General features: G+C 32.9%; 1 protein-coding gene across 1 annotated transcript in view; it reads right to left on the reverse strand.

Annotated features, from left to right (window-relative positions):
* Nucleotides 1–329: 329 nt before the first annotated feature.
* HMCN1 (hemicentin 1) overlaps nucleotides 330–26,888 on the reverse strand; it is a 503,334-nt gene continuing 476,775 nt past the window's right edge. Inside the window, exons 99-107 of the mRNA XM_051998776.1 lie at nucleotides 26,404–26,523; nucleotides 25,305–25,439; nucleotides 22,952–23,065; nucleotides 21,887–22,012; nucleotides 16,865–16,993; nucleotides 14,814–15,164; nucleotides 11,017–11,136; nucleotides 5,670–5,796; nucleotides 330–905 (exon numbers count right to left, since the gene is read on the reverse strand). Of these exons, the coding sequence (XP_051854736.1) occupies nucleotides 539–905; nucleotides 5,670–5,796; nucleotides 11,017–11,136; nucleotides 14,814–15,164; nucleotides 16,865–16,993; nucleotides 21,887–22,012; nucleotides 22,952–23,065; nucleotides 25,305–25,439; nucleotides 26,404–26,523 (1,589 nt within the window). The 3' untranslated portion in view covers nucleotides 330–538. The remainder of the gene's footprint in view (nucleotides 906–5,669; nucleotides 5,797–11,016; nucleotides 11,137–14,813; nucleotides 15,165–16,864; nucleotides 16,994–21,886; nucleotides 22,013–22,951; nucleotides 23,066–25,304; nucleotides 25,440–26,403; nucleotides 26,524–26,888) is intronic.

Raw genomic sequence — 26,888 nt, forward strand, 5'->3', positions numbered from 1 at the left:
AGGAAGAAAAGCCATGATCTTAAGTTATAAGTATTGAGTAGATTATTTGGTAACCAGCTTCATCATTCTAAATATGGCCAAATAACAAAAAAAGGCCTTTAATTAATATTTGCAAAGAAGAAACATGGTTGTAATAACAGTTCAGAATACTAAACTACTATGTCAAATATCCCCTGATGCGCACTGTTGGGTATTCAGAACAATCTTCAGAAAGTTACTGCTCCAGTGTAATAAATAAAGCAAATAATATAGTTTCTTCCAAACCTCCTTAAACATGCACACACACACACACACACAACCACACACACACACACACACACACACACACAAGTACACATACACACATGCAAACACACACACACACACCTCCCCCCAATCAACGGAATACTGGAAACAACTCAGCAGTGCTGAGGCAGGCACGAGAAGGAGCGTAGCACCATTTTCAAGTTGCAAAGTTTACAACTGTTTAGAAAGAGAGGGGAAGGTCAATGTGGAAGGGGCAGGTATTTCCACTATGAATACTGTTAAGCTACATGCGTTAATATGGATAGGCAGATACAGCTATATAAACAATGAATGTTGTCTGATATTCAATGGTCCCATTGGCACTGTAGGACAGGGCTCTAACCCTCATCCGGTAAGTCTCTGCTTCTCGCAGAGGGCGAGTGGTATATACAACACCTTTCAAGTTTTCATCCCTGAGGGCAAAAGGAACTGTCTGGTCCTCATCCACCATGAGGAATGTCGTCCTGGGATGCATCACTCCATCCTGTGTATATGCAACCAGCCGGATTAAATCTTGATTGGCGGCTATTCCAAATGGGAGGGAGACAAGTTTGTATTCCAGTGCGTATGGGCTTAAGGAACATTCCAAATCATTGGGTGGACAATTTTTAAGACAGAACCTGGAGATGATAAACACATATAAAACAGGCAGTTATTTGTTTCTGAATTAGGAGAAAGTATTGTGCAGGTAATTCTCATGCATGACAATTTGGAGGCTTTATAAAACATGCTGTATGATTACAGAATAATGAGGTTTAATCAAAGTTCTAAATTCTTGGCTCTAGACAAATTCTGAGTATAAAAGTTTGTTTAAAGTGGACTAGCCCTCATTTCCATTGGAATTTGAAGCATATTCAATGTGCACAAACAAGGAGAGCAAATACTATAACAGCTTCTTCTAAATATTGGGCTGGTATTACATGATGTGTGTTTCTCTATGCTATCTTTAGCCATTTGCTCTTCCTATAGATGAGAGTGTGGGAATAATTGCCTAAACTAGATGATTACTGCCCTAATGTTGTGTCCAAGAAAGTCTCCATTTCTTTGGATATCTTGTGTATTTAATAAAGATACAGTGTATTCATGCATGCAAGAAACACACTTTTTTTTTTGGGGGGTAGACCATGTATGGACATAAAAGATCACAGTGCCTTTAACTGTAAGACATATTAATACTCAAAACTCCTTGAATAAAAAGGCATTGACACTATAGCTTTGCTAATCATTTTGTTGTCATGGAACTCTTTGGAAATCTGGTAAAGCCTATAGATACTACAGAAAATAATATTGTAAAGTCAATGAAAGTTATGAGATTCAAAGCAAACCAATTATATAGAAATAGTTATTTAATTTTTTCCCTAAGTTCATAGACCCCAAGTTAAAAACCCTTGTACCACATACTGCTAAAGAGAATGAAAAAAATATATACAGGATCATTTGCATTTCTTTTTCTGGGGTAAATTTAAAAAATTAAAACTTAAATACAAAGTGAGAACAGGAAAAATTTTATAAGAGAGTAACAATATAAAACAATAAATTTCCATTTCAAGAAAACCTAGAAGATGAATATTACACATTGTTTTCAAAGCTGACCAATTTTTCTTTGTTTCCTTGTTGGCTTACTTCTTTGTTGTGCACTTTTAACTTTTTTCCCCCCTCCCTTTATCCATCTCATCCTAAAGTAGATTACATTTAAGCATAGTTGTGTGTGTGTATGAGAGAGAGAGAGAGAGAGAGAGAGAGAGAGAAAGAGAGAGAGAGTATATACTCTATTTAGAAACATACACACACACAAATCCTATTATGTTTATTTTCACTAATTTTATTCTCTGAAAGTGGACAGCATCTTTTTAGGTCCAAAGTTTTTCATATTTTTTCTAAATCAGCCAGCTCATCATTTCTTACATCACAGTAGTATTCCAACCTAATCACATCCTATCTGAGAGATTGTCTATTAAAAATTTCCCCCCAGGGGGCAGCTAGATGGCACAGTGGATAAAGCACCAGCCCTGATGTCAGGAGGACTTGAGTTCAAATCTGGTCTCAGACACTTAACACTTCCTAGCTGTGTGACTGGGCAAGTCACTTAACCCCAATTGCCTCAAAAAAGCCCCCCCTCCCCCAATTTTCTGCATTTCTTATATTCTTGGCTACATAGATTTTATTCATACAAGAAAAGTTTAATTTATAGTAATCAGAATGATCCATTTTACACTTCAAAATTCTCTCACTTTATGTTATAATTTAAGGTCTGATGCTACTGAATCCATTTCCTTTATATCTTTTTTTCCCCTGATCTTTTGTTCTTCCAAATAAAATTTAGATATTATTTTTTTCTTTATTTTTTCTAACTCAGTAAAGATACTTTTTAGTGATTTATTTGGGATGACATTAAATTAATAGATAAATTAGATAAAAATCGTATTTTTTTAAAATAATATTGATTTTACCTATCTTTGAACAATAAATATTACTTCAGTTTTTTAGATCTGACTTTATTTGTATAAAAAGTTTCTTATATTTATGTTCCTATAGTTTCTATGTTTGTTTCGGCAGGTATCTCAAGTTTTTTATACTGTCTAGTTATTTTAAGTAGTCGAAAACAATGTTGATACATAGTATAATTTTTCTATTTTTCTCTTTCAATTAAATCTACTTCAGTTTTAACTTTATTTGAGAACATGATTTCCATCCCTGTTTTTTTTTAAACAAAAAAATTCTGTTCCTGCCCTTTATTTTATTTTTATGTGTATCTCTCATTTTTATTGTGTTTCCTGAAAGCAACATGTTGTTGAGTTCAGAATTTTAATCTGGTATCCATTTCTATTCTATGGGTAACTTCATCCCATTCATGTTCTAAGCTATAATTATTTTTTGTGTATTTTCCTCCTTCCTATTTTTCTTCATTATCCTTCTCATTCTATTTATCTGTCCCTCTTTACTCCTCTACTTTACTTCTACCTGTTACCTTCCCCTTCTATTTCCTAACTTATCTATCTCGCTAAAAATTATTCTGTTATCTTCTTTCTCCCTGCCCTATCTCTTTGCCTTCTTATTTCTTTCTGTATTTAGAAGATTTTTATACTCTTCTAGTTATATATGTTATTTCCTCTTTCACCCATTCTGATGAGATTAAGATTCTAGAACTATCCTCCCAGCTTCTTCTGTATGGTTTTTTTTTCCTTTTATACCTCATTTGTATGAGATAATTACTCCCTTTTTATCTCTTCTTACATTTTTATTCTTTTAGAACTATTCCAACATACTTAGCTCAACCCAAACCTTTTTTTCCCCAAACTACCTAAATAATGATGATCCCTATAAAAGTACTGATAATGATTTGACATATAAGAAGTAAACAATTTGACTTTACTTATTCCCTTATAGTTGGTCAGCGTTTAATAAAATAAGTTTCTCATTGCCCAATTCTAGATTTCAAGGAGCTGTTTTCTTTCTTAAATTTTTGAGTTTCTTTTAAGTTGGTTGACATTCACAATTTTCTTGGATTGTTTATATTTTTTTCTAACTTTTCCTTGATATCTCTTATTTGATTTAAAAAATCCTTTATAAGTTCTTTCAAGAATTCTTTTTGTGCTTTGGACCATTTGGTGCTTCTTTTTGAAAAAGGAGTGGCTTTTAAAGCTCCATTATCTTCCTCAAATATTAACCTAGGTCTTCTATCTTCATAGTGGCTATGGTTAGGTACTTTCTCCTTTGCTTATTAATTTTTGTTTTATTTATTTTGTTTTATTTTGTTTTTTAGAAGCTATTAGTATAATCAAGTTTTAATCCTGAGGTATGGAGAACAACATTCAAGCCTCAGGTCCTTCTCACTATTATTTTCTGACATCTCTCCTGAGTTCAACCTTGACTGTCCTCTCAACTCCTACATGGCAAGGGCTTCTAGTCAATGCCCAGCAAATGATCTTGCTCTTTGAGTTTTCTTAGGTGACTGCAAACTACAGCTCTTCTTTCTGCTCTGGAACTAAAGCAGGAACTCTGCTCTTCTACAAATATCCACAGCCAGCAGGGTCCCTTTCCCTCTGCCACTGTACTCATCAAGTATGTGTTAGCTTCTTCTCCACTGCAGTTGCAGGCAGCCCAGGATGCATGTGATCTACATAATTATTCTTGATATCCCTCAACAATGGAAGCTTCTTCAGTCTCCTATTCAACTGTCAGATCCACTACACTGTCCACAAGATGAAAGTTTCTAAGGCAGTGACCATCTCCCAACCTCAGCTGTCCCCAAGTATTGTTTGTTGATTCTGCAGAGGCAACCTGAAGGTATGTGCACTTCATTCAGGGTGAACCCTAACTCCTGGAGTTAGGTTTTTCTTGGGGTCTTCTCAAGTTGTCTTAGAAGGGTAACTGACTTATCCCAATTTGTATTTATTTCTACTGTTCTACATTCTAGCTGAAGAATGTTCTGTCTTTTTTTTTTTTTTTTTTTTTTTGCAGTGGAAATTTGGAGAGCCAAAGATTTTTTGACCTACTCTATCCTGCACGATCATTTTCATTTCAATGAATCATTTACCTATTTTTCCCATTTAACACTCTTCTATTTAGTTAATAAAGTTAAAATTTCTCTTCTCCCCCCATCTTGAAAATGATTCTTGATCACATAGGAGAAAGTACAAATGTGGCCATGATACTTTGGGATTTCTGGGCACTATCAAGAGGAAGTAGAAGGCTGGGTTGCAACCAGGTTCTGGTCATTGTGTGTGTGTGTGTGTGTGTGTGTATATATATATATATATATATATATATATATATATATATATATATATATATATATATTCCTATGCCACCTAATTAAACCCATGATCAATTCCTAGTGTCTGTGGTGTTCAGTTGATATTAGTACATCCATTGATTCCAAATAACTCTTTCTTTACCATGAAAACAGAATAATTATTTATTCCAAACCCAGAGGAGAATAATGTTGTAAACAATAGGAAAGTTTAAAAAGTAATTTTTTTTATTTTTATGTAGAAATGTTGACTCATCTTTCCATATTCCAATAGAAATGGTCCTTTAAGTTCTCTAAACCTAAAGGACTTAAAGCCCTGCAGCAAAATGAGTGAAACTGAAATATTTCAATGGATAAATAAGCTTTATTATTCAATAAAGTTAACTGCCATGATTGTTTTCTGCCATGGGAAACAATAGCTGCCAGGAGTAAGTGATAGCTCTTGCTTAATCAGTTTTTATGTATCGCACTATTTTTTAATAAGAGAATGAATAGATTGTAGTATTGCTTCCCTTTGAAATGGTGAGTACTAGACAAGTTGGACTAAGACTATCAGCTATTATTTGTTGGAAGAGAAAGGATTTGGGGATAATTTGAGAAAGAAAATTTAGGATAAGAAATTTAGACCTACCCTGAAACAGGCTCTCGTTGATAGTTGGGTGGACATGGTGTGTCGATACACTGGTAGCTTCCTCTCATGTTAAAACACATTCGATTGGGTCCACAATGAATGTTCTGTTCCAGGCACTCATCGATATCTAATTAGATAAAAAAGTACCATCTCTTAGTATGTTGGGTTGGAAAAGTTATTTGTGTTTAGTTATTATATTGGACAGTGTTCTCTTGCTTTTGAGACCACTGGGTAGGGGCACACTTACCTTTGAAATTATTTATCTCCCATTCCTGGTTGAATGAGCACTGGAATGGAGTTGTGAAGGAACATGGAAACAGAGGAATTGGGTTCATCTTCCATAATAAGTACTGGCTATGTGATCTCTGGGCAAGTCACTTTAACTTTTCAGTGATCTAGGACAATTTAACTTTCAGTGATCCTAGATTATGATTAACTGTGATTAACAAAGAACATGATAGCCTGCACTGATGAAATAGTTTTCTCCCTTAAATTCCCTATATTAATAAAATTAAAAGTTCAGTCCTTGTCCTATGTCTAAGATTTCTTATCTGTAAAATGAGGATTAAAAACATCTGGGATACACTAAATTGAAACTATGGGTAGACTGATGCTTAGAGATAGAAACTTTTCAATATGACTCTAATGAATCATGCCATTATTATGAACTAGTCTCTCAAAAACCTATCATCTAGAAGTCCTGCATTTGACATTAACATTAGAATCTTTCCGAAAAACTCTTTCAAAAAGTGGAGATAGGACTCAATGGTTTAAAAATTAAAATACTTGATTTCTAGTTCAGATTCTGTTATGAATAACTCTGTGACCTTGAAGAAATCCCTTATCCTCTTCTGGGCATTTATGTTCTCAGTAGCAAAGTGCAGGAAATAAGCTATCTCTAAGATTTTGTGATTTTGTAACTTCTCCTAATTGACCTCCTCATTCCAATCTCTATTCTAGCCTACTGCATTTGAATAAAACTTTAATAGTAGAAAAAGTAGTAGTAGAGAATGTGTTTTTGTATGCAAGTCTGGTGGCTATCCTGATAGGACTGTCAGTAAAATATAGAGTGAAATCTATTAGAGTAATCATAGTATCTAAATAACCAGAGCTTTTCATTAGTTAGATTTGACGCAGATGGAACCATGAAAAATTATAGTACAAAAATATGCTTGCACTAGATGCCCTAAGGTATGATCCCAAGGATTGTCTTATATGTTTAGCCTGATTTTACAATGCTTTAAAAAAATTTTATTTCTCTAGAACTTTTGTATGGTTTAAAACTTTGGAGACTTCTTAGAGTGCTCATTTTTGTTTACCAAGGAAAAAACAAAAACAAAAACAAATTCAATGAACAAAAAACAACTATTACCACCGCAACCAAACCAGTTAGTAGAAAGAGTAGTGGTACAAACTGCCTATGTGGTAATTTCCATTATTAAATATCATAAACAAGTTCATTTATTCCAGAAACTGAGAATTCCTTGAAGCCAAAGGCCCATGTTTTATTTTTCTAGCACTACCTAGCACAATAACTAGAAGGCAGAAAGAAATGATTACTGTTTGTTGATTGATGATTGATAGTATAAATATTAATACTACCAGAGGCCTGACCATTGAGGGATGAAGGGTTAGCAACTGTAAAGGCTTTAAATGCAAGCTAAGTCATAAAGACACCTAGACCAGTTGTTTGCTGTACATCATTCACAGTCCCTTTAAGAATGCCCATCAGTCCAGAATGCAAACTCTTGAAGTTGGTGATTTATATTTTTATGTTTCTTAGTGGACAGAGTGCTAGGCTCAAATCAGTAAGACATAAGTTTAAATCTTGTTAGATATGTCAACCTGGTCAAGCCACTTAGCTTCTGTTCACCTTGCTTTCCTCATTTTTAAAACAAGGATAAAATAACATCAATCTTTCATATTTTAGGCATGTATGAGATAAAATGAAATAAAAACATGTATGCATTAAATAAAGTCTATAAAAATGCAATTGTTATTTCAAGAGGAAAAGAATGTTAATTACTAGAGGAACTAGAAAAGATCTTATATAGAAAGTATTAACTGGGTTGTGCTTTTAAAGGAATTCTATAAGGAAGGATGAAAAAGGAGTGTATTTCAGGAATGAAGGGACACTTGTACAAAGGGATGGAGGTAGGAGGTAGAAAGTTACAGAAAGGAAATAGATACTAGGCAAGTTTGATTATAATGGAAAATATGGGAAGGGAAATGATATAAATAAAACTAGAAAGAGATGGGAAACACATTGTAAAGAATTATAAATTTCAGGCCAAAGATTTTATATTTTGTATTATAGGTAAAAGGAAGTTAATTGAGATCTTTTTGTGTCTGGAGACATCAGTCAGATCTGAATTTTTATAAAAGTCAGTATGGCAATTGTATGTAGTATAGATAGAGTATAATGTTTAAAAGATTAACTTTTTATGATTAAATGTAAAATGATTAAGTTCTTTTTAGATTTCAGGAAAAGAAAAAGATTCTTGAAACATCTGGATTTTCAATAAAGGAATATATTATAATTCAAATATTCATAAAGTCAAAGATCATTTCTATATATAGGGACAGATTAGCCTACTGCTTTAAGTCAATGTTAATAGACTATAGAATATTAAATAAATAGAATATAAATTCAGAATTGTTAGGAATTAGTGAGTGAGACTGAACACTGATATAGAGAAATATAGTTTCCTGTTCCCTATGCTTAAGAAAATTTAAGATTGTGCTCTCACCTTATAGATTCCTACTATTTGAATTTAATATCTGTCCTCATGAAATATCAATTCCATTATGATTTACTTCTTTCAATTATCAATTTATTTTATATCACTAAATGTTCAAAAATAAGAAAAAGCCTGAGTGAACTAATGGCTGCCTTTTGCTCCTCATAAATACCTTAGACATTTTTAAGAGATATAAAAATATCCCAAGTTATTTTTTATAGTTGACTTTTTAGGGGCATAATTATTTTCTCTCATGTCTTTATAAAACCACAATAACATAAAACACATTTAAATTGCAAACTTTTCATATTCCACCTGGTTTTAATTTTTACATATGATTTTCCATTCTCCAAAGCATTACTGAGATCTGAAACATAGTTTGAACTGAATGAAACTGACAAGAATAACTGAAAAAACAAACTGGCATAGAGAAGAAACATTATTTCTCAAGGACTCAATAGAATTTAAGCTTGAATAAATTGTTTCCGATTGCAATTTGGTTCCTCCAGATATTTCAGTATTGACCAGGTTGCCTGGCATAAGAGTCAGGAAGAGGGGTAAGAAACCATGGTAATGACTAGATATACAGCTTGAAGGAATTGTACCTTCACAACTCTGTTGTATTTAAATTTAGGGAAAGTGCTGCAGAATGAGTTCGAAGATCATAGCCAGTGCCACACCCCTCAATCTCTATTACCTGTTGCTACAAGTTCAATAATCCGTCTACTTATGGTACAAGACAGTCAGAAGGGCTTTAGACTTGGTGGGAGTCAGTGTCACTAATTGCTGTATGATCTTGGATTTTATGATCAAAGAGGCTCAATTCAAATCTAAAATTCTATGAATTCTCTGAGCTTTGATTTCCTTATCTGTAGAATTAATGTAATAATGCATATTCCATTTATATTTCAGTTTTTTGAAGAATTAATGAAACTATGGTTTTTAAAGCATAAAGTCACTAGGCAAAAGTATTATTATTATTATTGTTTTACTGTCAACCTGCATGTAAAGAATATGTAATATTTTTTGCATTATTAATGTCCCATTATGGTGCTGTACTGTGTACAGAAGGAAGTATTGGGTTCTTGAAGGTTATGCCAGTGGAAGTGATATATTTCTGTTCATAATAACTCAGGAAAAATATATGGTGATATTTGTAGGCAACATAGTCTGCATAGCATTGGGTGGGGAAGTACCCATACCCATAAAAATATTTTAAAATATTTGATTGCAATAAGATGAACCAAATCAGTTCCATTTGTTCAATAATGAAGAGAACCTGCTACACCCAGCGAAAGAACTCTGGGAAATAAGTGTGAACAACAACATAACATTTCCATTCCTCTGTTTTTGTCTGCTTTCATTTTTGATTTCCTTTTCAGGTTAATTTTACCTTATTTCTAAGTTCGATTTTTCTTGTGCAGCAAAATAACTGTATGGATATATATACAAATATTGTATTTAACATATTCTTTAACATATTTAACATGTATTGGTCTACTTGCCATCTGGGGGAGGTGGTGGGGGAAGGAGGGGAAAACTTGGAACAGAAGATTTTGCAAGGGTCAATGCTGAAAAATAAAAAAAGCTATAATAATAAAAAAATAAAATATTTGATTGCATAAGGTAAGAATTTTCATCATTCAGTTCCATTTATCAACTCTTCATTATTTTCTAAATGGACAATGGGGAATGTGAATGTTTCTGTAAGGATGATGAGATGAAAGAAGGCACATGACAAAAAATCTGTTGAAGTAAAATACTAACTACTCTGGTCTTAATTCCTTGAGCTCCATTCTGATGAAAAAAAATCTAACTTTTCCTTAGAAAATATCCTTTTAGAGAAAGAACACTTAAGGGAACATAAGTAGAAGAGTTGTTTAAAAAAAAAGTTACATTCATATATATTTTAATAACACAAATGGCTTAGACATAGAATAATGAACCTCTAAAATAACTTTTTAATCTGTAGAAGCAATGCAAGCATTTTCTGCAATAGAAAAAATCCTGGATTTGAAGTGAAGGAAACCTAGATTCAGCACCTCCCTTGACTACTTGATAAATGTTTGACACTTAGCAAGAAACTTTATCTAAAATTCAATTTTTTTCCATGTACTATAAAATGAGGAAAATCATACTTGGAGTATCTCCCTCACAGGATTGTTAAAAAGATCAACTGAGATAAGATGTATAAAACACTTTGGAAACCTTATAAGGTAATATAAATGGCAGCCATTATAACTAAGAGGCACCTCCAGGTTTCATTTGGAAGGCCATCTAGTCTAACTTGCACTTGACCAAGAAACCTCTTTACAGTTTCCCTAACGAGTATTTTATCTCACCTTCCCTAGGAGGAACATCACTTTCTTATGCAGCCCATTAAATATATGATTAGTTGTAGATGCTAGGAAGTTTTTCTTTAAATTAAAACTGATATGTTGTAGGAGCTTATTAAATCCTTGTTTAGCTCAAGTGAACTGAAGAGAACCCAATCAATGGGAAAGGGGATTGGGAAGATAAAAGATGAATTACTTGAAAAACAAAACATATTTTGTTCTTGCTGCTTTTTGATTGGGTTTTAAATCAATGTAGAGAAATGTTCTTACCTTGACATGTCTTGCCATTTGGCATAAGCTGATAGCCTGGTGGACAGACACATCTATAGCTTCCAAAAGTGTTTTTACACTCATGTTGACAGGAATCTCTGTTTTCACATTCATCAATATCTATTCAGGAAAAAAAAAAAAGATGGTGTGTAACCCTATAATACAAACAGGATATCTGACAGACTAAACTATTAAAAACCAATTGTTACTATGCAATCCCCATTCCCCCAAATTTCTTTATGAATGTTACTGTAATCTATTTCAAAATATTGATATCTGTTTTTAAAAATTAATTCACTCTAGGCTAAGCTGTATTCTGTATGGACCTCTTTTTTGTACCTATGGTGGCTATCGTCCAAAATGGAATAATCTGCAGATAAAATAAGCAGGTTAAAAAATAAAAAAATAAAAAAAACCCCTAAATACCACATACTTCGCTAGGACCCATGAAGTGCTAAATTCCTTACATTATCAAGAAAATTCAGTTTCTGTTTAGTTTAGTTGGGTAATAGCAATTATAATTACAGTTTGAACTTTTGGCTGTTAATACACACATGTGCTGAAGTTTATAATACATAGAAATGTGCATGTGAATGCCTTTCACCACTCCAATCCAGTAACACACTCTGTTGCCAAAGTTGTTCTTTTAAGTGCAGATGAGACCATATGACTCCTTTACTCACCAAACTCCATTGACTTCCCATTGTTTCTAAGATAAAATACAAACTCTTCTGTAGCTGTTAAGACGCAATAAAATCCATCTCCAATCTGTCTTTCTCTCTCATACTATTTGAACCAGCCAAATTGATATTTTCTCTTTCTTCCTCATATAAATTTCCTCTTCCTGCTTTTGTAGAGCCATCCCAAATACCTGGAATAATGTATTCTCCCTTCCCCTGCCCCTTACCGCTTTTTCTGAGTCCCTCTCTTCAGAATGCATCTTGGGCATCATACTTTATGTGCATATTCTATGATCGTTCTGACCATTAGTTGCTTTCCCTCACAAATCACTTTATATTTATTTAAATTATAAACAAATTTATATTTACTTACAAACTACTTTGTATATATTTGAATTTATTAACTTAATATGTAATTGTTATCTTCCCCTTTAGAATATATAATTATTATAAATAGATATTATTTTACTTTTTGTACTGTATCCTCAGTGCCTGGCAAATACTAGGTGTTTAATAAATGCTTGTTAATTGATTGATTGGAGTACAATACAGATATTCACACATACATAAATTTCTCAAGACATAAAATCTTAAGTTAAATATTTGATTAAGAATCCTATATATTAAAATCCATAATTTTTCAAGAAAAATGGTGCAAATCAATTTTGTTATTTGTCTTCACACTCATAGATAGATAATTAAAAACAGCTCTTGATTAAAAAAATCTACTGTGGGCTTCAAAATATGATTTTCTTGGTCTCAGATTTTTCTTGCTATATAAATTTCTCCTTTGGCCTGATAAATAGTAACTTTATTGACTTTCTCATAATAGTTACTATCTCTGATACACATCACCTAATGGCAGATTGAGGATGAGATAAAGAAATGAATAAATCATACTATTGAAACTATCAGGGGATTTAAAAAAGGAAAAACAAATTGTTGGGATGAGCCACAAAATGCATAGTTGAGACTGTTTTTTTAAAAATGTAATATGCAATGACTTCAAAAAGAAAACCATTATTATTTACAAAGCACCTCTACATTAATTAAAAATAATTGACACAAATATGTTCATTTTCCATTTGGAAATTAATTTTTATTTCATCCCTTCATAATTTACCTCAAACAAAAATTTTAAAAAGAGCAATAGAATGGATTGAAATTGTTGTAGTAGATTCAAATGTAATTTCTATAAAGGGAGAATTGCCTATAAAAGTGATTCTGTAGTCATCCTTCATGTTAAACTATGGAATTAATTTGTTTAAGAAAAAAAATCTCAATTTTAGTTCACTCCTGACATGATATCATGATGTTACTTTGATCCTTAACTTAAAGCTCATTCAAATGCTTGGTAAAATCATGCTTTCTCTAGAGGATTAATGAAAATACATTTGGGTTTATTGTAAATATTCTTGCTATGTTCTAAAGCTGTTTGTGATTTTACTGTAAAGCTTTTTAAAGATGCTAAATGTTGTAAAATAAGTTGAATTTGAATAGTACCCTGAAACTTTTCATGGACAAAGTTCATTAATCATAAATTGAATCATATGTTAAAGAAAAACACGCTTTATCCCCTAAGTTTTATCTCTCACTAGAATATTGTACATTTAGGTGTAAAGCACCTATTCTGTGATTAGCTGTACCTGGAGAGATTAGAAAGTAAATGTACAAACAGAAATTTCTACAATACAAAGTTCCTTGGAGCAATATACCCTTTAAAATTAATTAAAGAAAGAAAACTTGGTGGTTTGGCAGATATAAGTAGGAAAGTTATTCAATGCCTTTGGCATGGACCAGGCAAAGATTTAGATAGGGAGGATATCAGTTAAGATAGAACAGGAAGTTCTATCACATTTATTAAAAAATTGAGAGGAGTTTTTGATCACAATGGGATTTGAGGAATGAGCAGTGGGTAAGAAAAAGGTACTGACAATAATGGTAAAAAGTCAGGAGAAGGAAGCATAAGGGAAGAAATTTTCTATGCACAATCAGATGGCAAATTTAGAAATTTAAGAACAATGAGACAGACCCTTTAGATCAAAATCTCAGGGAAAAAATCAAAGATGGAAGAATGGTTTGGTTAGTCAATTATATAATAAATAAATTATAATATGAACTTCTTGCTAAAGAGGCCCTGAAGAGATCCTCTGGAAATACAAAGAGAAAAGCCAGTGGAGTAACTGGATAGATTACAGACATTACAAGGATCAAGTTTTAAGACAAAGTTTTAAATATTAAAGAAAGAACTAGAATGGCAGTGGAGTCGAAATCTTTTTATTTGGCTACAAAAATCTGATTTTCACAAATCACAAATCATTTTAGCTTATAATTTTTTTAGTTATTGAAGGAATGATCAATAACTAAAATATATGTCCCATTCCCTGTAAAGTATAGACATTTAACACAGATGATTGAATCTGTGATTAAAACAAGGGCATAAATTTTGACTTAGAATTTTAAAGCAAACTTTTGAAAACAAAAGAAATTGCAGTTTTGTGAATTTTGTGAAACCTATTCAAAGAATCCATTTAAGAGTGGTGGAGGCAACTTTATTTCAGTCCTTCCCTCATCTTATCTAATAATGACCTACAAACTAATCCAGCATTTAAAAAAATAGTCAAACCAGGTGTTTTATGGCATATAACAAACACTTTTTTAAGAACTTTAGTATTTGACCTTTGAATCTGTTCTGGTGAAAATGGTCTGCTTTTACATAAGGTGTTACATTTTATGATACTGTCTGTATACCTTTTTAAAAAAAAATGTATTTTTAACACAATTTTAACACAACACCAATTTAACACAATGAAATTTGGGGGAATTTCATTTTACCGCTTCAAAATTATTTTTAGTAACAAAATAGGAGAGGAAATTTAAATAAAATACAATGAATTATTAGATTATATGAATGTTAAACAGAGAATTTCTTTAAATTAAATTTGTGATCTCTTTAGATGTTATAGTGTTTCTGTAGCTTCTGAAATAAAAACTGTAACTTGCAATCATATGTGGTTAAGTGCACCCCAAATTATCATATATGTTTCAAATATACTTATTTGTAAACTGGCCAATAAGTGAATCCACAAAAGGCAATGTGATATGACTGACATTTACCTATACATGTGTGATTTCTTGCCTCATAGCCTTCAGGGCAAGTTTTCCTAATATTCCTTTTAGTCCTGGAGATAGATGTTCTGCTGTTTCTATACTCTGAGTAGGAGCTGTAGCGATTTGAGTACTGTCTGTAATGCTGTTGAGGTTGATTGTTGTCTCTCAGAGGGGAGAACTGTGCAAGATTATAACTACTGTAACGGGCACCATAATTTGGTAGCCTCTCCAATCCAGCGCAAGATTTCCCATCACCTAATAAATGTTGTCCAGGTGGACAGAGACACTTGAAGCTGCCAGCAATGTTGGTGCACTGATGTGCACAAGGTTTAGGCACCTGTTCACACTCATTAATGTCTGCTCATGTGACATAATCCATAAAAAGAAAAAACATACACACAACACAGAAACAAAACATCAGTCTGTGGAAGAAACTGAGGACATGATGTCACCTGCAACAAAAACATGCCAGAGGGTTCTTCCATTTTCATTGAGTTTTTCTAATAGATTTTCTCCTAATAAGGACCTTATATAAAATTTTTAAATCATACCACTTCAAAATATTTAGGCCTGCTTAACGACCCTTCCAAAAAATTCCTATATTTAAAGATTTCCCCCTCCCCTTTTTAAACATTCTATCAGAGGCAAGATGAAGAAAAATTAAAGTAATTAGATTAGAACTATATTTTTTATGATAATGCCTTAAAATCCTTATGAAATTTCCTAATTTTCATGAATTTTTTCATTTTTTCATAAATTTTCATAATTTCTCTTCATCCTTATGAAAGCTCTACTAATCTCTGGAAGAATTTTTCTTGCTATATATTTAAAATTATTATTACAGGGTGTTGTTTAGAAATTCTCATAGTAAGTGAATTTGGTTCATTTATATAAATTGTGAGTTTATATACATGTGTAAGTTAATGAAAATAATATGCATTATAAATTCAACTTCTCACTGACCAATCTTTAATCCCCAATACCGAAGAAGCTGTAAAATCTCTGATTTTCCAGATCAGAGATCCACAAATATTTGCGATGCAAACAGAAAAAGATACAATATGTCGAAAAAAGATGTAAGACTTGACTTTACCACAACTTTCAACTTATACATTTGTGCTTGCTAACTGTTGATAACTATTGATATGGGCAACTAGATGGTGCAGTTGTATAGTGTCAGCCTGACGTCAGGAAGACTCATCTTGAGTTCAAATTTAGCCTCAGATACTTACTAGTTGAGTGACCCTGAGCAAGCCCTTAACCTTTTGACTCAATTCCTCATCTGTAAAATGAGTTGGAGAACATAATGGGAAACCACTTTAATATCTCTGGCAATAAAATCCCAAATGGGGTTACAAAGAATTGGGCACAACTGAAATGAGTGAATAACAATTACAAACTTAACAATAGATTCTAGTATACTGTGAGAATAGGATAGTGAAAGAATCCTCTTGATTCTGGCTATCTGTAGAAATACAAACAGTATTTTATGGTATATATAATTATAGGCAACTATTTTGGGTAATTAAAAAAAACAAATCTTACATTATGAGTATTGAGGACCAAATGCCATATCTAGTAACTTTTTATTAGTATATTTGCTTAGAATTTGCATTTTGTTAACATTATGATTAAAGAAACACAAACAAGCATCACAAATATTTTTTTTAATTTACTTTTAAAACTCCCTTAAAAAATCATCATCATCATTATTATAACATTGGAGTGTTGCTATAAAGCAGGTGAATTTATTCAAATTATATCATAGAATCTTTAAATTAACTTAGTCTTTATCATGCTAAGAAAATTAAAAATAAATATTGATGAATTTTGGGTTCATATGGCTGAATTCTTTTAATTTTCTGAATTATCAGACACAATTTTCCTTGATCATAGGATTCAAAGATAAACAAATACAGTTTGGACAATTTATCAACTTTAAAAGGGATAATGTCTCTGTGAAAATTTTAGTGTATATAACTTTAAGCAATAGGCTGGACCATGAATGTGTCTTAGTAATAATTTTATTTATTTAATAAAATTTCCTGTTAACTCACCCATACAGGGTCTTCCAACTCCCTGAGACCGATAACCTCGTGGGCATACACAACGATAGCTTCCTTTTGTATTTTCACAGATCTGGTTATATCTGCATTGATGAGTGCCATCTTTGCATTCGTCAATATCTACAATTAAAGAGGTAAAAAAAAAGTGATGACATTTCCATTTTAAAAATCTAAAGTTCTAATTTTCTATCTTAAAACATAATTGTTTCAGTTTCTTAAGACAGTAGAAAGGTTGGTTACCAAAAAAAAGGTTTAATTTGACTGCTACGTTTCTCTACTTTTATGAAACTTTTTCTTTCACTTCTGGAAACTAAAATATCCTTGTTCTCTTATTTCTTTGAATCACTCCTCTATTTTTTTCTACACTGGTTCCCCTTCCCTTTGACAGCTCTCTGTTGGTACTCCATCTAATATTTCTGATTGCAACTTATCCATGCCTTCTTTTCTTGTTTGATCCTTGTCCATGTCCTGTGAATCCTTCATAAAGTACAGTATGGCACAAAAGAAAGAACATTAGTTTTAGATTTGGAGGATCTGGGTTCAAATTCTGACTCAAAATACTTTCGTGACAGTTTCTTTCTCAGTAAAATGAGAGGGTTGTTTTAGGTGGTTCTTTCCGGTTTTAGATGTATAATCCTGGTTTCTATCCAATGTGTCATTTCCTTTGACACTGCAAGGAGCACTTGGCTATTTATTTGGCTCTCTCTCACGACATGAACATGGAACATAACCTGTCTTATTTTGACCACACATTTCTTTGATTACATCTTGTAGTTTGATTCTTCTTTGTAGTTCCTTATGTAAAAGGAAAAGGGTAGAATAACAGATAAAATGCTGGTCTTGGAGGAAAGAGATCTGGGCTCAAACTCTGTCTCAGTCATTTTCTAGTTACATGACTTTGAACAAGTCCATTACTCTCTGTGTACTGTAGTTTCTTTATCTATAACATGAATGGACTCTACAGCCCCCTTCAGCATTATGGAAGTGATGTGTTAGAGCCTACTTTCATTACTATTGCATTTTTCAAATGCCTTGTGAGTCATACCCATTTTTATTACTTTGAAGACTAGTATTCCATGACTTCTGTCCATACAATACTAGTGGCATACTGGATTTTAAAATATGAGCCTTTGTTTCAACTTGAAGTGTGATGGCTTTAAATGAACTTTGCAATTCTCCAAAAACAATCCAGTCTGCTTTACTCCTGTATTCAATTCTAGACTCAACCCATTGTTCATTTTTGGTCTGTGATAGAAGAACTCCATGAGTTCTCCATTTAACTACATGCTATAGTCTAGAAAATAGGTATTTGTATTCTATTCTTCTCAATGGAATTTATTATTATTATTATTTGCTTAAATAATTGAGGTTAAGTGACTTGCCCAAGGTCACACAGCTAGGAAGTGCTAAGTGTTTGAGGCCAGATTTGAAGTCAGGTCCTCGTGACTTCAGGGTTGGTGTTCTATCCACTGTACCACCTAGCTGCCCCAGGAATTTATTTTTAAATAAAAATATATTTTTTCTCCATTCTACTTCCTCTATTTGGAAACAAAAAACAAAACTCATATTACAAATACAAATGGTTAAGCAAAGCAAATTTTGTTTTGGCCATAGCTAAAACAGATATATTTTCTTATATACCTTGAATCTATCACGTCATATCTGGAGATGAGTAGAGTGATTGCTGGGTCAATGTCTTGAATAGTTATAGATTTTATTCAAGATACTCTACAGTGTTCAGAGTTTAATCAATCAACCAAGAAGCATTTATTAAAGATTTACTATGCTCTAGGTACTATTTTAGACATTGAAGAAACAAAGACAACAAAATATTCCCTGCCTTAAAGAAGCTTACTTCTCTATTAGGGGAGACATTTACACATATTAATTAAATACCTAGTAAATGCAGAAAGGAAAACACTAACAACTAGGGTACCTGGATGTCATAATATCATCTATAAACAGAAGTGTCTAGATGACATTTTCAACTTGGATTGTGCTCATTTCTTTAACACTGGTGAAACTTTTAGGGAATCATAGTTTTCCCTATTTTATGCCTCCACCTCCCCTGGTAATGATCAGAGGACCACTAAATAGGTTTATTGGTGTTTGCGTTTTCAAGAAATCTAGTATAGTTTTCATATATGCATTGGAAACATCTTGTTGGAAAAGTCTCTGTAAGGCAGAATTTTGCTTTACTGATTAAAACATTTTTCTTTTTGGTAATTATCTAATAGTAAGTACTGTAGGATTTCCTATTTCATTTATCTTTCAGTCAATTGTATAATAATAAAGATATGATCAGATTGCTTGTAAAACTGAATATTGACTATTCTTTGATTATGCCCTCACTAAGGAATTATTGTTTGGATTAGTATGTTTGGGTTATTTTTATAAACTTTTTATATTGATGGGAATATAGTCATACTAGTTAATTGTTGATGTTCTATTGGCCATTTTTGGGAAGTATTAATAGGGTCCAAGGTATTTTTCCATGCTTTAGTTATCTTTCCTTACTTTATATATCTTCTGAATTTATTCCTTAATAACCATATAACTGTTTCCTTTTGCACGTTTCTTCTATGTGTATTAGGTCCAGTCTAGCTGCTTTTTTTCATGTTTATTATCTTTTCTACCATTTTATTATCTTAAAGACACATTCAGAATTAAAATGCTTAATTGCAAGCATGGGATTTACTGTCTGACAGAAAAAAAGATTTATAAGATTTATAAAAAAAGTATTTGCAAATTGTTTCCATCTTTCATCTGTTTGTTATGCTTCTTTTAGCTTCATCTTTAAATTCATTTGGGAGGACTTTGCTTAGTTAAATCTCTTGCCAAGTTTTCATTAGAATATTTTATCCTACATTGCTACTTTCTATTTTATGAGGCAGTATTGCTTACAATCTTCCACCATCCTTTCTATGAGTTTACAGATGAGTTTATTTTCTTAAGGACTATTGCCTTTGGCTACCATAGAGCTATCTTGGCAGGTAAATCAAATGTTTACTGCCAAAGATACTTTTTAGGCTCCTTTGCTCATCTTGTTATTGCAATTTTGATACATTTTTTATACTTCTATGTGAAATTATGATGATATGAATCTATCTCCTTTTTTACATAGTACATTTGGGGGAACCAATAACATTTTTAAATATGTCAAATTGGGGTTGTTTTAATTAACCACTGTATGGTCTCATTATTATTCTAGCTTTATACTATTTTTGATCTTTGTTCTAACAAATCAGTGCTTTCATTTCTAGGGAGAGCTGATTTAGTAATGATTCTCCCAAGATGAGCTCTTAGTATCACAGCTTTTGAGATGGAATTGGGTAATCCAATAATTTTTCATCTGCAAAATAAAAGTGTTAGTGAGATTAGGTGACTTGCTCAAGATCATAGGGGGTGAGCGTATCACAATATCATGAAACGTAAATAAAAACCAGGTTTATTACAAGAGAGATGAACATAAATGTGGAACCCAAAGAGTTTACAATCCTTGGAAAAGTTTGTATATTTATGACAATACCACAAAAGGAGGAGAAGAAACAGGAAGGGAAATGGTATGGGAGGGGAAAGGTGCAGTTACCCCTCTTGAAGGGGAAGAACAAGGAAATGGCAAAAGACACATTTTTCCCCCTTTGGGAATCCTTAGGCTTTGAAACTAAGAAAGTCCCCTTATCTTCAAGGGACCTCAGCTGCACAAATAGCTTCCCAGCCTGACACAGACTTCATGGTGCCTGTTTTGCCCCTCAAAAATTAACAGAGAATCCAGTTTGGGGAGCAAACAACAAATTATGTCAGCTGAGGTGAGGGGAGGGCTTTGTTCTTGACATATCCAGGTCCTCCGACATGATGTGGAGTCCAATGTTTTTGGAAAATATGACAACTCAAAAAGACAAATTCAGAGGATCCCTTAATAGCTTTCAATATCTCCCCCCACTCATTGGTCAAAGGTGACTTTTGGGAACGCTGATGACCTCAAGAGGCCACAATTCAAACTTATGCCCCATCACCAAAACCTGTGTAATACACCGAGTCTAACATGTTGTAGTCTATCTATTAAGATAAGAGTATTGTTCCTCAGAAAGCAAATTTATTATACTGTTAGGAGGATACTTAAAGCCTTCTTAGAATGGCAGAACTTGTTGGCACAAACTCTGCCAGCATAGTCTTTGAGAGGTCACATTGTCTTTTTACTACACTGTGGCACTGGAGTAGGATGCTGCCAAATTATTCTTACCTTAACACATCTTTGATCAAACTATTCTTCTCAGAACCTCTAATGGTTCCTTGACACATAACACATTAAATTCAATTTTCTTATACTCTGTCATTCAAGTTCAAGGTTTTTTGTATTAAGACCTGAGAATACTACTAGGTTTATTTCTTATTCTCCAAAGAATCCCTTATCCTTCAGTCAAACTGGACTAATTGCTTTTTCTCATTGACAAGGTATTTTTTCAGTTTCCTGCCCTTCTTAATATTGTTCCCTATGCTTATAATATCCCACCTTCAATGCTTATAATTCATTTCTACTTATAAATATCCTACTCATGATTTGGGACTCAATTCAAATGTCAGCTCTTTTATGAAGTTTTTCCTAATCCTTCCTAATTGGGCATAATTTCTCCCTTCTATAAATAGATGTAGAATATAATTTGTACTTTTGGAGGCATGTATAAACTACCATGAATTAGATATATTTATGTGGCAAAAAAAAAAATCCCCTCGTCCTTTTGTTCTTTGACCTTAACAGGAAACAAAAATTCAAATTTTTTCAAGAATTATGAAATTTTCTTTCAATTCTCATTAATCACATCTTAAATATCTTCTGACAAAATGAAATAAAGAGGAAAATTTGATTTTAGTTGTTGGTCCTCAAAATTAAAGGGATTATTTACCTTTGAGATCAAGTTTGTTAAAAGTTTTAAAAACTAAATTGCTTACTCGGCTTGGTGATGATCAGTTTTCTGAGATTGATCTCGACTATGGAACTGCTCATATACCTACCAATGCAGGTTCCATTTTCAGCTTTGGTCATTCCATTTGGACAAAGATCAATGCATTTGTAGCCACCACGTGTATTTTTGCAATGTTGATCTGGTCTGCACACATTTTGTCTGCACTCATTCACATCTTGATAAAAGGACAAAAATAATTCAAATTGAGAATGTATTTCCTGCTATATGGAATAAGCAGCTTGGATTTTCAAAAACAACCCCACTATCTAAACCAATATGAATCTCAACCAATGAACCTTATTGTTCAAAACACTAATTTTTCTCAGAGTTGACATTAAAATCAAGTAAAAGACAATATATGTGAAATTATTCTGAATACAGAAACATACAAATATCAACTATGACTACTATAAATGCACACACACACACACATATACACGCACACACACACACATACATACATACACTTAGGCTTAAGACAAAGTATAAATTTATTTAATCCTTATTCAATTTTAAATGACATGATTTCTATACCATGAGGCTTCAAATCTCCAAAGCAGTCACCAAAAACACTACAGTAATAATAGTACTTTGAGAAAAGAAAGTATAGAATTTAAGGGTAAAAAAGACTTTTAGTCAAGAAAGAAGAAAGTAAAATAATTAAAATATGTCCTGTAGGATTTGTCTTCATAATGTTTCTGAAATGACAGTATGAATATCATGTTGGGTTTTTGTTTGTTTGTTTGTTTGTTTTTTTGGTGGAGATCATGATTTCTTTTGTATGGAAAATTCCCAGTGAGGAAATTCACTCACCTAATGTAGATTGGTACTTGCTAATTAGAGTCAAATTGTTAGAAAGTTGTGTGGTGTACCTAGAGATTAAGTGACCAGCTCAGAGTTACACAGTTAGTGTATATTAGAGTCAGGGCTTGAATCCAAGTCTTCTCTACTCTGAAGTTGGCTCTCTACCCATAGTGTTAGACATTATATGTCTAACTGCTTGTAGACATTATATGTCCTGAATATAATTCTGACATAAGAAGTAGTATAGAGTTGTTTGGGCTACATTATAAGGTTACAAAAATGAAACTTTAAATTAAAATCCATTTCCTACCCATGCATTTTCTGCCTTTAAGTTGATAACCTGGTTCACATCCACAGTGGAAACTGCCTATGGTATTGAAGCAGCGCTGGTGACAGGAATTAGATTCTTGACATTCATTAACATCTATATATAAAAAAACAAAAACAAACACACAACCCATTAAGAATAAGCAACGTTGATTCAGGTAAATTTACCCAAAATACTTAGTATTTCATATCCTGTTTCAATGATTTACACTTATAAACATTTATCTCTAAGAATTTCCTCAAAACCAGTCTAACAAATTATTTGAATAGGAACTATTATCAGTCTCCTGTTTTGTAATATTGAGACAATCTTTGAAACTTCCTGTTTTTTGGGGTTTTTTTTTACTTCTATATACTCAGTTAACAAATCCTGCTAGTTTACTCTGTACCACAACCAAACTGGATAGCTCCTTATATATGGATCAAACTCAATGTCCTTTGCTTACACTGTTCCATTTACTGTGCCTATTCTTTCAACTGTTTATCTGTCCTTTAAAAGCTTCCTCAAATAATGTAAGATTTGATGAGGAGGTTCTGCAAAATGCTACTGTTTCTAGATCTCTCTGAATGGGTAATGATTATAACTCTCAGTCCTCACACAACACCATCTAATGCAAGGGTTCTTAATGTTTTTTTGTGTATATATCATGGATTCTGTTTAGCAATCTAATGAAGCCAGTGAACCTTTTTGAATAATGTTTTTAAATGCATAAAGTAAAATACAGAGAAATATAAAAACAACCAATTATATTGAAATACAATAATTAAATATTAACAAAAACAACTTCACAAACTTCAGGTTAAGAACCCCTGCTCTAACGAATTTATTTTTGAATAGAATCCTAACTGTATTATAGTTACCTATGTTATTTTCTTACCCAAAGGGACATTAAAGATTAGACTGACTCTATCTTACCTAAATTTCAAATTTCCCTGTTTGCCTAGTCCTGTGTTCTTCATGCTGTGTATACTGGATAAAGATTTATTTAGTTTTGATATTGTAAGTGACAAGCATGACAAACTACTGCCTAATCCATTCTATCAATACACAAATGGAAGATACTTCTTTACTTCAATTATCTCCCATTTCTCTGACAAGCAAAGTTAAATTATGGAGAATTAATGACATATTAGAATGATTATTACAGAGAGAAAAGAGGAGGATTTTTGTAACATCTTTTGATTCATCTCTCCTCTTACTGGACTGCTATCATATTTATTACTTCATGATTTGCTACAGTAGCCTTCTGTTTTCTCAATTTTCACTTTCCAACCCTGGATGATCACTGACAGATCAATGTTTTATAATATGATTTTCATTAAAAAGTTTTTTGAGGGGCAACTAGGTGGTGCAATGGATAGAGCACTAGCCCTGAAGTCAGACTGGAGGACCTGAGTTCAAATCTGGCCTTAGACACTTAACACTTCCTAGCTATGTGACCCTGGGCAAGTCACTAAATACTAATTGTCTTAGCAAAAAAAAAAAAAAAAGTTTTTTGATTAAGATGGAATAATGGTTCATTATTGTTTCCTGGACCAAAGATCCAAATTCATTAGTTTGTAATTCAAGGCCTTTTATCATCTGATTCCTTTTTATTTTGTCTCTGACTTGAAATAATTCTCATTTTCTCTCTCTGCTCTCATTGGTAGCTTTTCTGTTCCTTACATAAGCCACCTTTATTTCTGTCTGTGCTCATGCTATTCTTTCTCCATCCAATGCTATTTACTAATTTATCTTTTAATTCATGTCTTACATTATCTCCAAAAAGATATCTCCATACCTTAGCTTCTACTTTGCTAAATTTCTATAGTTCTTCTCATCTTTGTCACATAAGCTGGCACTTGGTTATAATTCTGCCTTGCATTCTTCTCTAACTAGCTCACAGATAGACATCTTATTCCCTGATTAAACTGGAAGCATCTGGGTCCAAGTCTTCTGTTTCTTTTATGTCTTGTATAATATCATAGGTACTTTATGAATTGAGGTGAAAAGTTTGTGCCTTTATATTAGTATGGTAAAAATCATTTCACCACTACTCTTAATTTTACCTTTAAGAATTTCTTTTTTACAATTCAGGAAAATAACTTAGTTATAAAGGGAGCATGGACTAAATACTATTCACATTTTGCTATAGGTTTCTTCCCCTCCCAATGGCAAAGAATAAGATCTTATTGGTATAATATTGTAGAGGGAGAATTTATGGAATCCCAGGTGCATTAAATTTAGAGGGGGGGCATCAATCCTATCTAATTCAAGGTATTTAGAAATAGCTTTTTTGAAATGAGGTAAAAGACAAGTGGTTTTGTTTCTTAGTGTAACATGTACTCATACATACCCTGACAACTCAGTCCATCAGTTGTCCGCCGGAAGCCACTTCCACATCTGACTACACATTGATAGGAGCCAATGGTATTGTCACAGTCCTGACCTGTGTGGCAGCTGTATCCACCCAAAGCACATTCATCGATATCTGCAACAAAGTGTTTCAGTTAATTGGGGTGAGTTGAATACTTAAGCTAAGAAAACATTAAAGTTGAGAAGTATGAGGTTAACTGCTAGACTGTTCTTAAGAAAACTGTTTCAAAATTGAACATATGTCTTTTAGTTGAGAGTTGGGAGGCCAGAAGTGGAAAGCATTAGATAAGGTAGGTAGATTTTCACTTTTGAGTATTGGAGGGTGCCCTTTTAGGCAGATAGTAGAGGAAAACCTTCTCTCCTTCCCTTTTTTGCCTTTAATCATCAAACTCAATTCTTTCCTATGTTTGGAGGAGAGAATTTTTTATTGCTATTTTAGGATTGGTGGACAGTTTGCTAGTAATGCAATTTAGTCATAGGCTTCTAATCTATCTTCTTTATTTAGAAAAACAAGGAAACTGAGTTTTTAGAGGTGAAGTGACATTTCCATGGTCACACAGGAGGATTGTAGCACAGGAGAATTGAGTCAAAATGAGAGAGTTGACCTTGTTCAACCCTCTCATTTTACAGATGAAAAACTGAGACCTGGAGAGGCTAAGTGATTTACCCAAACTAAGACAAGTATTAAGTGGTACAGCTTAGGAGTGTGTGTATATCTGTTTATATGTACACATATAAACACACACAAACACACACACACACACACACACACACACACACACGTGTTCCAAAAGTCTTAGTGCTATTTTAAATTTCTTTAAGGTTACTAAAGCTTCACACTGCACTAAGACTTTTGGGTCACCAATGCCCTCCCATTCCAAACGTAGTATATTGCTCTCTCCTTAGTGGGAAAGAGATTTGTCAAACTCGAAGCATTTAATAATCATGAGATATTATCATTAACTTGGAGTAAAGTGGTCAGAACAAGCTAGGGTTGAAATACTGATTGTTTTTTGTAGCTTTGGGAAAAATCTTTGTCATGCTCAGAATATCCCTAATACTTGTAGTTTTGAGAATACCTTGACAGGTTCTTCCATCAGCAGCTATAGTGAGGCCTTTGGGGCAGGAACAATAATAAGTCCCCATAGCATTATGACAGCTATGAGAACAGGGATTTCGAACTGCACATTCATCTTCATCTGAAAGAAAGGACAATCATGTCTAAACATCAATTAAGAACTACACCTTTAAGACTTTTAGGATCAAAGTCTTGTTCAAATAGTGAGCCACAATCATTCTTGCATATTGAAAAGGGAAATAATTTTAAATATGGCTGATGTCAACCTAAAATATACATACTAGAAGCACTTACTAAAAATAAGTCTTTCTCCCTCAACTCCCCCAAATGCTTTTCACCGCTATCAGACTTACAATTCAGTTGTCTAAAAATCTAGAGAGCAACCATTGATGAAAAACAAACACACTGCATCAAAGCTTCCATTCTCTGTGAGCCTGTTCCCCAGATGCTTGGAAGCCTTGATCTGTGGTTGTGGTTGCTCTGCGG

This window comes from Antechinus flavipes, chromosome 4, assembly GCF_016432865.1.
Source record: "Antechinus flavipes isolate AdamAnt ecotype Samford, QLD, Australia chromosome 4, AdamAnt_v2, whole genome shotgun sequence".
NCBI lineage: Eukaryota > Metazoa > Chordata > Mammalia > Dasyuromorphia > Dasyuridae > Antechinus > Antechinus flavipes.